This window comes from Notolepis coatsorum (genome assembly GCF_963971535.1).
Source record: "Notolepis coatsorum genome assembly, chromosome: 19".
NCBI classification, from domain to species: Eukaryota; Metazoa; Chordata; class Actinopteri; order Aulopiformes; family Paralepididae; genus Notolepis; species Notolepis coatsorum.
Genome location: NC_140183.1, coordinates 34,242,055 through 34,254,375, shown reverse-complemented (window position 1 = coordinate 34,254,375; position 12,321 = coordinate 34,242,055). Strand labels below are relative to the sequence as shown.

At 40.4% G+C, this 12,321-nt stretch overlaps 1 protein-coding gene across 1 annotated transcript in view; it reads left to right on the top strand.

The window, feature by feature from the left end:
• Positions 1-12,321, top strand: part of LOC311246450 (uncharacterized protein) — a 73,692-nt gene that overhangs the window by 43,328 nt on the left and 18,043 nt on the right. The window contains exons 12-16 of the mRNA XM_084336604.1: positions 3,914-4,016; positions 5,136-5,192; positions 6,317-6,443; positions 9,187-9,289; positions 10,399-10,597. Of these exons, the coding sequence (XP_084192730.1) occupies positions 3,914-4,016; positions 5,136-5,192; positions 6,317-6,443; positions 9,187-9,289; positions 10,399-10,597 (589 nt within the window). The remainder of the gene's footprint in view (positions 1-3,913; positions 4,017-5,135; positions 5,193-6,316; positions 6,444-9,186; positions 9,290-10,398; positions 10,598-12,321) is intronic.

The window sequence follows — 12,321 nt, the reverse complement described above, 5'->3', positions numbered from 1 at the left end:
GTGTTATTTAGATCTATTGCTATTATATTTGATATGTTTTAAGTACTCGCAAATAAGTCCTATTCTCCATTGGCTATAGCGTTGGCACGGAAGGGCCATCAGCAGAGGGCGCTGTTGGCCCGGAATGAGTTAATGCTCCCCTTGAGATACAAACACGACCAACACAGGCTAACACATTGCACATTGGTTAACACAGGTTTTTAAATGGAGAATGGTTACAATATCCTTAAGCTGAGCAGTGGATATACTCTCAACTCCAGCTAAATACAGACGTGCCAAGATCCTCTTCTCTGCCTCACTCTCACTGCCCCCCAAGGCCCCCCTGTCTAAACATCCATCTCCCACTGGAGCCATTAGGTCGGCTCGACCTTCTGACCTGTAACTTTGGTTCCTTGAGCCCAACTCAAATGTAATGTGGCACTGGAATGCAGAGAAAATGAGTCTTGATTCTCCACCAAATGGAGAGACACACTTTGGTTTAAGGCCTTAATGATACCTCTAGTAATTAGGCCTACATGACCATATAGTGGTTTTATTCTTAATGATACCTCTAGTAATTAGGCCTACATGACCATATAGTGGTTTTATTCTTAATGATACCTCTAGTAATTAGGCCTACATGACCATATAGTGGTTTTATTCTTAATGATGTCTCTAGTAATTAGGCCTACATACATGACCATATAGTGGTTTTATTCTTTTTTTTTATTTTTTTTACTTAAATTTGTATTCACATTTACAGACATACAACACTTAGACAATACCTACAATGACATCAATAACATAGCAACACACTAACATGGGCCCGTTGAATGTGGCTGTGTTAAGCCTCCCAGACCCCCATAAGAGGGACCCCCCCCTCCCGCCATCTCCCCTAGTGGCGAAATGCGCACTATATAAGTCCAACATTGTTCTGTGGACGGCCTCAGAGCTCCCGGTCAATGCTCTGAATCCGTCTTTCTTATGTTCATGTTCATTTGTATTGTGTGTCACGTGTAATCCTGTAGTTGCTTCATACCAGTCCATTGTGTATTATTCCCCAATATGTTTCCTAATCAGTGTGTCCCTTTTTAAAATAAATTTCAAATCGTTTGTCTATAACGTGTGTATTGTAAATCATAGTGTTAATTATTCCAAATTCTGGTGCTATAGTTTTATACTTCTTGGGGTAACTGTTCAATTATCTTTCCTCTGTTGCATATATTCTCATCCCCAGGTCCCCGTGTGTATGTTTGTATTGGGTACTCTTCGGCATTGATTTTGTCTTGTATCTTTCCTTGGATCACCGTGTCCCTTCATTCCCCTTTCTCGTGTCCCTTTGTCGTTCTTCATAGTTGCTTTGAATCGGTTCAGGTCCCCTCTTTTCCTCCTCCTGTCCTCCTTTGTCGTTTTGAAAAATTCCAACACTGATCGACAGCTAGCGATGTCTATTACAAAATGGCCGCAAATAAACTACAATTCCCATGGTTAAAAATTTCCAAAATGGTCACCCTCTCAGAATAGACTTGTGTAACGGTCCCCCCTGGTCCTGCTCCACAACCACCATTGGTCCATGGACATTTTCCCCCTGGTACTGCGTCACAACCCTCATCTGTCCATGGACATTTCCCACGCCTGAACTACGTCTCTCAACCACCAGGTGGACTAGTTCAGTGCATTCATCTTTGTTGACTTTTATTTATTAATGTCCTATCTGTCATCACCAATCTGTTGTGTGTTCATCTGTTGTCTTTACTGTGCCCCATTGTCTAATTTAGTTTTGTCTCCGCTTGTGTCTGTATCTATGTGCTGTTTGGTGTTGTCATGTTTTTGTATATTTCCCCTGCTACGTTTCATGTTTAGTCATTACCCCAGCTGTGTGTTATTTCACTAATCATCCTCTTGTCTCTAATTAGTCCTGGTATTTAAGTGTTGTCAACCCAGCTGTCCTTTGCTGGGTCATTACTTCTGTTTCCCTGTTGCGTTTGTTACGTGAGTACTATTTTCACTGTGCGTCACTATGTTTGCAGAGCTATATCTATATTCTATATTATAGCTATGGAGACAATACTATGGTCATTTGACAGTTACTATCTCCCGTCGAACATGAAAAAAAGAGTAAATTATTTCATGTATACGTTTGCGCGTTATCTCATGGTGAATATTGTATAGTTTCAGAGTGATCCGGGCTAATTCCTGAAAAGCTGAGTTATAGGGCGCTATGTGAATTTTGCTAAAGTCGTTGGCATTTCTCGCCTGGACATGCTACTATTTCCAAATCAAATGTATATAATAGGTAGTATGTAATTTCTTGATGCTCTCATCGCCAGTAACGGCATTCGTTTTGAACACCACACACGCTGATCAGCTGGATCGATATGAAATCATTGTAGGATCAAGGTGGAATTGACGTCAGATAGTCCTTACCTTTTATCTGGGTTATTCCAAAAAGAATATTCCAATTGCCTGATCGCGATTTCCAGTATTGATGTACATCTGGTCCCTGACATGAAGTGGCACAAGATATGTCTCAAATGTGCTGAACACGTCTCGAAATGATCGGATGAAGCGATTTACTTGGCTTGGTCTAAATTCTCCGCCCGGACCAAATTAGATGTGACACAGTGTGAAATAAGGTTTCAAAGGGTGGGCAATACTGCCACCTAGCAGGATGCGGTCGGTATTGCACTCTAGGGATCTCAGAATGATTTCCTATGGTAACACAGAGGTCCGTGAACCTGTAATGAATAAAAAAATCGAATAAAAGAAAAAAGGATCAAAAAACTAGTTTACTCGTCTTTGGCGCTCAACGCATGGCGGCCAAAAACAAGTTAACTAGTCTTTGGCGCCCAATGTGTTAATGATACCTCTAGTAATTATCCCACCGGCCACAGGTAAGAGCAATTTAACGTCAATTTCAGCTTGATTGTGCCTTGTTTTCATAGCCATCGCCCTGATCAGCGTATGGGGTTGTACTAACGAATGCCGTTATTGACAATCAATTAATCAGAAACGACCCCCCCCCCCCCTTTCATGCATTCATGATAGAACATAATACAGATCATATGCATTTGAATTTTTAAGTGTAGCGTGTGTAGGGATGAAATGCCAATGGATTTAATATAATACACGTACTGTATCAGGCTATTACTAGCCTCCCAGGAATTACCCTAAACCGCTCTAAAACCACTTATATTCACCACGGTATAAAACGGCAATGTATGGATGAAGAGAAAAAAATTCACATCTTGAACGATAGATACTTGATGTCAAATGGACCATAGTATTGCATATATAGCTATAATATAGAATATAGTTATAGCCCTGCAAACAAGGTGACCGACCCCATTGGTTTAACATAGCCATATCCCGTTCCCAGCGTGGCAGAGAAAGAGTTAATGAAAAATCCACCCAAATCCTGCGTTGTTGTCGTCGTCGTCGTCGTTGTTGTTGTTGTTGTTGTTGTTGTTGTTCAAGTTTCAAGTTTCTTTAATAGTTGTCATACAGAAGTACAGAATACTTTTATACAAAATGCTTCTTACTGTTACGCTCCAGAGACTGTGCTAGACAAGATAAGTATGAAATAAAATAAAATGGAATATGAAATAAAATGTTGTTGTTGTTGTTGTTGGAATGGCACAGCTTGGTAAAGGCCAGGGCCAACTACTGTAGCTCTACAGCCAACATTAATGAGGTTTGTCTGTTTTATGTTGTGTAAAATCAGCTGTCTCGTAATTGTATAACAGTTGCAACAGGCTCAATTTTTTTTAACTCCATCCTATTCTAGACACTATGCCTATCTGGAGGAGCTAACGTTTGGAGTTTGAAATGGAGTTTGAAATTCTAATCATTTTCATATTGACCTTTAACCTTTGACGTAGAAGAGGAGATTGGATCCTGCACTCTTTTCTCACGTGGTCTGTTATTCCTACAGGTGTTGTGCTTTGAGAAGGACCCACAATGCTCCCCCATCTCACTGGCTGAGAAGGCGGGACAAGCACTGCAAACAGAGCTACTGAGACACAATGAGTACACAGGTAGGACACACACATACTCTTGTAGTCTGCCTGTTATGTGTTCACATATTTTATGTGATTTCCTTACTGTCTGACTGTTATTGTTTGCTTACTGACTGACTGCCTGTTGTCTTTCTGGTGTTGACATGTTGTTTGTTGTATTGTCTGGCTGTTCAGTTGTCATCATTTAGCTGGCTTGTGTTGGCCTGACTCTTGTGGTTGTTGATTATAAAAGTGTCTGGCTTTCCTGAGATTGAATTGCTGTATTGGGCTGTCTGAATTAAAGGGATCGTTCGGTTTTCTTTAACTCTAGTTAGCCACAAACCAATGCAAAGTCAATGGGGTCAAGCTCCTACCTATACAAGCTGACTGAAATGAAATCCACAGTGCACACAGAGTAGATTTCAGGTGTCTTCAAACAGGTTGTACAGACTGGAGCATGACCCCCTTGACTTTGCATTGGTTTGTTGTAGGATGCTTATAAGAATGCTTTTGAAGCTTCAACCGTTGCCATGGTAATTGATACCAAAATCAGTAATCAAAAACTTTTTTTTATTCATCAGTTCTTCTCAAACAAGGATATTCAGAACTTTCTATTTACAGTAGCTCTCGTCTAACCGTGAAGCGTTACGCTTCTCCATGACATTGATTAATTAATGTCAATGAATAGGAAAAGCCTAATGATAGCATGTGACACCGACATAATGAATCAATAATAGCAGCAAGTTTGAAGAAAATACATAACAGAAATATCCATTTAATGTATAAGGGTGTTCTCAACTAAAGCAAATCTGTAAAATAGCTTTTTCAAAATGTTTGTCCTTCTGCGAACGAGTGCATGCAGAGGGACCTTATGATATTGTGATGCCTGAGACGTGCTGATTATTTTAAATGCTGTGCTCTTTAAATAAAGACCAAAGCATCCGTATGATATTGTGATGCCTGAGAAGTGCAGATATTTTTCAACTGAAAATGTTCAGCATTCATTCACAAATTCAACATACAGTCAACTAAGAGTCTAATGTCCAATTCGTCGACCTACTCTACTGATTTAAAGTGTGTGTGGAGGGATATGTATTTTTATTGGTTGACTGGTTGATTATTGTTCCATATGTGTCTTCTTCTCTTTCTTTTCTCCAGTGGCTCCTGCCTACCTCCTCCAGTCAGCCAATAGAGGAGTGGACTCCACCCCCTCAGGTAGGGGACTGCTTGATGTCACATGTGGCAGATAGTATTGGGGCCCTGTTTTTCACACACGTACAGGCATGAGATCAGGTGTGGTGGGTGTGTCCAATTTATTTTTGGTAATTTGGTGACTAGAGATGTAATCCCTGGCATAATGCACTTGTAAAAAGGGTTGGAATAGAGATTAATTTATTGATTGATTGATTATTTTTGCCTTTTCTCATCTCTCCAATTTAGTCATTATGCCAATCCCCCGCTGGTCATTATGCCTATTCCCCCCTGGTCGTTATGCCTATTCCCCCCTGGTCGTTATGTCAATCCCCCCCTGGTCGTTATGTCAATTCCCCCCCTGGTCGTTATGCCTATTCCCCCCTGGTCGTTATGCCAATCCCCCCTGGTGGTTATGCCTATTCCCCTCTGGTCGTTATGCCTATTCCCCCCTGGTTGTTATGCCTATTCCCCCCTGGTCATTATGCCAATCCCCCCCTGGTCGTTATGCCTATTCCCCCCTGGTCGTTATGCCTATTCCCCCCTGGTCGTTATGCCTATTCCCCCCTGGTCGTTATGCCTATTCCCCCCTGGTTGTTATGCCTATTCCCCTCGGGTCGTTATGCCTATTCCCCCCTGGTTGTTATGCCAATCCCCCCCTGGTAATTGTGTGCGGGGGGTGTAGACGACCACATGCCTCCTCCGATACATGTGGAGTCGCCAGCCGCTTCTTTTCACCTGACAGGCCACTTTAAATTAGTATAACAACAGTAACAGTGTATTGCACTACCAAAGCTACCTAGCATGTCCTATATGCTCTGTAAATAACTATGTACAGATACCGAGATGTCACACCATGTTACCTGTTACCTGTTTATTGCACTGTTTATTGCACAATGTTGTTTTTATTGGATTCTATTATATGTTGTACCACTGTATTGCACATCGTTGCGGGCAAGACCACCCGCATTTCATTGTATACTTGTATGCCGTGACAAATAAAACTCTTGACTTGACTTGACAGCGAGGAGTTTCACTGGGAGAATGTAACGACTGCACAGAGGTTCACACTATCTCCCCCAGATCTCCTCCCTGCAGAACAGGTGCCGACCAGGACTCATACCCCACTCTGTGTGTGTGTGTTTCAGGGAATGAAGAAGAGGAACTTCATGGTAAACTGGAGGAAGATCGCTTCCTGTTTTCACTGGAAAACGACTCTGCAGCCTGTGATGTCCTGGATCTACGAGAAGTGGTGTCGGTCTTTCTACTAGATGGGTATGTGTGTGTGTCTGCAGTCTCTTGAGCGCAAGATGGCAGCTGTGTGTGTGTGTGGTGTGTGTTTGTGTGTGTGTGCGTGCGTGCATGCATACAACTGCATGTCATTTGATCAAATGTAAACAACTTTTGGAGATACCTGTAATGGCTGGATATATAGGCTGCCCATTGTCTTTGGGTGTCTTCAAAAGCTGTTTCATCTTCATCAAATCCATATGTGTTTATCTTGTATTGAGTTTCAATATCTTAATCTTACTCATAAGTGTCTACAAGTGCCTACAGTCTAGAAGTGACGTTATCTTTAATTATAGCAGATTACTCCAGTCATTTCAACATAACTTCACTAGAATTCTTGTAATAAGAATACATGGAATTGTAACAAAACAAAAAATGTTTCCACATCAGAACTGCTGATTTCACTGACATCACACTCTGAAAAGTAGACCAATCAGAGTTGATGATTTCACTGACATCACACACTGTTGGCAAGCCCACCTGCAAGCCACCTAACTTTAAGCTAAAGTTTAAGCTATGACAATACATGTGATAAAAACGTGTCTGACCATCATTCCGTACAGCCAGAACCAAGATACATTCACAAGCAACACACAGGAGCTTTGCCATATCATCTCTGATAACAGAAGTGGATAAATATTAGCATAGCACTAACCTGTGATTAGCATGGCTGTGAGGGTTTGCTTACTCGATATTTAGGATGCATGTTGTCAGTGCCGCCTGGAAGAAATGCGAGGCCCTGAGCGAGATTTAAACGCGACCCCCCCCCCCCCCCCCCCCCCCCCAAAGGTACAAAATAAAAATAAAAAATGTTTAATAATATTATTTTTATTTTTATTTTTTTATTTTTTATACAGTCAACATATTCTTAAATAATAGCGCTGCCCGATGCTGGGCATACAGTCAACATATTCTTAAATAGTAGCGCTGCCCGAGGCTGGGCATATGATATTATTCTTAAATAATAGCGCTGCCCATGAAATGGCTAGAAAAATTATTCTGCATATTTATGTGTTTCCTGTCAAACCAGGAAGCTAGCAATACACCCTGTGTGCAGGATGACTCATCAACACTCATTTGGCCATTTTACAAGGAAACTATAAAAGAAGGAAGGGTCATCACATCAGAATACCAGCGTTCTATGGTCTGCTTGGTATCAGACTTTTGTGCCAGTTCTATTGAAGCCTGTATTAACATTTTAAAGAGGAAATATACATCAACCAATATATCAAACATTAGCTAGTTAACAATGCAACAAATTGCTGATTGTGACATCCGCATTAATAACCTGTTATAAACGAGGAGATGGCTGATCCCATTCAACTCAATGTTGGCCGAACTGAATGTTTCCACACCAATGTGTGTTCATGCGCAAAACAGTGACGTGATGACCCTTCCTTTTTTTTATAGTTTCCTTGCCGATTTCCAGGAAGTTACAAACTCTAAAATACCATTAGGAATACCTACAAAACAACTAAAATATCATTAGGAATACCTACAAAACAAGTAAAATACCCTTAAGAATACATACTATACAAAACAACAAAAATACCATTATAGGAATACCTACAAAACAAGTAAAATACCATTAACCCTTTCGACGCCGGAGCGATATGCATGATGTGTGGTTAAAAGGCCAGCGTTCTAAAGTATAGGAATACGTGGGTGTTTGCAGGGCTATAACTATATTCTATATTATAGTTATGGATAGAATACTATGGCCCATTTGACATCGAGTATCTATCGTTCAATATGATAAAAATAAATAATTTTTTCATCCATACATTCCCGTTTTATACCGTGGTGAATATGACTATAGTTTTAGAATAATCCTGTCTAATCCCAGAAAAGGACGCTATGCAGCAATATGTGTCATTTCTCGCCTGTACACGCTACTGTTTTGAAATCACATCTATATTATCGGTATTATGTTTCATCATGAATGCATGAAAGGGTGGGGGGGGGGGGTCGTTTTTTTATGCTTTGATCGTCACCAACGGAACACGTTGTGGAGTAAACTGTAAAATACACACATATATTGTGATCGAAGTGAAATCATGGTTGGATCACAGCAGGATTGATACCATATAGGCCTTACCTTCACTAGGATGTGCCCCAAAAAGAATATTCCAATTATCTGATCGCAAGTCCCAGTATTGGTGTCGATCGTGTCGCCAACATAATCCGCCACACATCATGGACCGAGAGGAATTCACGTTTCTCAATCCGATCGGGACAATTACCGGTCCCCTTGCCAGACCAATAGAAATCCGACCGGAGACCTCTGATCGAGCCACAGGCCAAGATATCATGTTTCAAAGGGTGCTCGATACTGCCACCTGGGTGGATGCGGCCGGTATTGCACATTGGCATTCTCAAAATGATTCCCCATGTTAACCCAGATGTCCGTGTGTCTGTAATGAATGGAAATATCTAATAAAAGAAATAACAATGAAAACCCCACTATACTCGGGTTTTCGGGGGTCCTGGCGCTGAACGTTCGGCGAGTTAACCCGAATATCATCGGGTATGGCGTCCGAAGTGTTAAGAATACCTAAAAAACAACTAAAATAGCATTAGGAATACCTACAAAACAAATAAAATACCATTAAAGAATACGTACAGAATAACTTTGTTTTGTCATTCTTAGGACAGATATCTGACAATAAGACATATGTGATACAAATAACTTATACATCTATTTTTGTTGTGTGTGTGTTTTCTTCAGGCCCAGTCATGAGTTTGAACTGGTGGTAACGTTGACTGACCCTCTGCATTGTGCTGCAGACACCCAAGAAGCTTTACTCTCTCACCTTGTTCACATACTCAAGGTAAATCCACACGGTTTAAAGGAACACGCCAATATTATGGGAAACCATCTTCTCCTGAGTCAGACAAGAAGATAGATACCAGTATCCTCTCTGCGTTCAGTAGAAAGTAAATGTAATGTAATGTAAAGTAAATGTGATGTAATGTAATTAGGGATGTCCGATATTATCGGCCGATATCGGCATTAAAATGTGATATCGGAAAATATCGGTATCGGTTTATTTTATTTTTATTTTTTTTACATTTCTATAACCTTTATTTACCCAGACAAGCAAGTAAGAACAAATTCTGATTTTATTTATTGTCAAAAGTATGCATAATGTTGTGTTAATTCCACAACAAGAGATATGTAATGTTAATTACCTGAAATTATCAACCCTGCATATATCGGTTGATATCGGTTGATATCGGTATCGGAAATTAAGAGTTGGACAATATCGGGGTATCGGTAAAAAAGCCAATATCGAGCATCCCCTACTTTACCCCCTACATGTGTATTCGTTGTTGTCCTTCATTGTCCTTAGTTGTAATTTGTTTGTCAATGTCTAGTCTGAGTTCCCCCCCTCCGAGAGGGCAATGAAATGTCACTATTTTTCTTATTTTACTACACTTTTTTATTTTATTTAGCACTGTAAATAGTTAAAATGTATAATAAATAATAAAGTTGTCCCCCAAAGAGGGGGGGGTGGATGGAGTGCCCTCAAAAAAGGGCCGGGAGTAAAGGGGGAAAAAAAGGTCACATGGTCAAAACAATGAAAATCAAGCAAAAGGACAATTGTTTCAAAGCTCTAATCTGTGATTTATTTTAATCTAAAATGTTTGATCATGATGAAAGGTGTCAAGATCACTGTGGCTGACGTCTTTGCGCCGTCCTCCCGACAACAACTTAATTTTTTATTTATTATCGTCTTAATTTGAAGGTGTTAATTTTTTTTTAAGTATTGTGTGATATGTGTGATTTTGTGTGAAGGGCGGACTAGCAAACCAAGATTTTCATTGTACGGCAAACTGTCTGTTTAACTGTGTACATGACAATAAATAATCTTGAATGTTGAATCTTGAATGTTGAATGATGCGCCTCTGACACAGTGCCCTCTGCATCCCCTCACAGGCGATCCTCCCGGGGTGTCTCTCTGAGGCGGAGCTGGTGTGCGTGCTCGCTGTGAGCAGGGTGTGTGTGATGGGAGTGGACGGGGCCCTGGAGCACTCAGACGCCTGGGCCGTGCTCCGGAGGGATGGAGTTACAGTGTACCCCGCCCAGACACACGCACAGCAAACACTCAGGCTGATGCTGGACAAAGCCCGCTGTGGTGAGCTCTACTGTCCTGTTTCTATTATTATCTTTACTGTGATGAGCTCTACTGTCCTGTTTGAACTGTTTCTATTATTATCTTTACTGTGATGAGCTCTACTGTCCTGTTTCTATTATTATCTTTACTGTGATGAGCTCTACTGTCCTGTTTCTATTATTATCTTTACTGTGATGAGCTCTACTGTCCTGTTTCTATTATTATCTTTACTGTGATGAGCTCTACTGTCCTGTTTCTATTATTATCTTTACTGTGGTGAGCTCTACTGTCCTGTTTCTATTATTATCTTTACTGTGATGAGCTCTACTGTCCTGTTTCTATTATTATCTTTACTGTGATGAGCTCTACTGTCCTGTTTCTATTATTATCTTTACTGTGGTGAACTCTACTGTCCTGTTTCTATTATTATCTTTACTGTGATGAGCTCTACTGTCCTGTTTCTATTATTATCTTTACTGTGATGAGCTCTACTGTCCTGTTTCTATTATCTTTACTGTGGTGAGCTCTACTGTCCTGTTTCTATTATTATCTTTACTGTGATGAGCTCTACTGTCCTGTTTCTATTATTATCTTTACTGTGATGAGCTCTACTGTCCTGTTTCTATTATTATCTTTACTGTGATGAGCTCTACTGTCCTGTTTCTATTATCTTTACTGTGGTGAGCTCTACTGTCCTGTTTCTATTATTATCTTTACTGTGATGAGCTCTACTGTCCTGTTTCTATTATTATCTTTACTGTGATGAGCTCTACTGTCCTGTTTCTATTATTATCTTTACTGTGTGTGAGGGCTGTGTGTGTGTGGGGGGGGGGGGTCATGAGCAGATAACAGGGACTCTTAAAGTTATCCATGAAACGGACAACCACTAGACTGCTTACGCAGATATCTTAGGAGAGGGGGGAAATTTAACAACAGAAAACAACCTTTACATCTCAAAACTCAAAGTGAGTAATTAAGAAAATAAATCAAGTCCCAAAAAACAGGACTACTCTCAATAAAGAGGTATAGTATAAAAGTAAATAAGCCACAAGGACACCTCCTAATAAAGGAGTTTATATTGGAAAAAGTAAAACGATAAACCTCCACTAAGGGAGTTTATGTGTAGAATCACGTGAGTAGCCTAAAATAAGAATGACTACCATAAAGCTCAATTCTGAATCGGAGATCAGACTACACTTCAATATAATGAGCGTGACCAAAAGGACAGCCAACACTAGGAAATGAAAAGGCAGTTGACACTGCGATCTCCAAACTTAAATAGACTCCACATGGCCATAGGCACAGCTACACTGCATCAGGTGCAATCAAGCCCACACACCTGCCGACCCATGAGGCAATTAACCACAGGGAACAGGGATTGACAGCTATCCCTCACATAGAGGTGAAATAAAGCAAAAATAGACAGCTGTCCCTCACAGAAAGGTGAAATAAGGCATGTGATGAACTCTACTGTCCTGTTTCTATTATTATCTTTACTGTGATGAACTCTACTGTCCTGTTTATATTATTATCTTTACTGTGGTGAGCTTTACTGTCCTGTTTCTATTATCTTTATTGTGATGAACTCTACTGTCCTGTTTCTATTATTATCTTTACTGTGGTGAACTCTACTGTCCTGTTTATATTATTATCTTTACTGTGGTGAACTCTACTGTCCTGTCTGTTTCTATTATTATCTTTACTGTGGTGAACTCTACTGTCCTGTCTGTTTCTATTATCTTTAC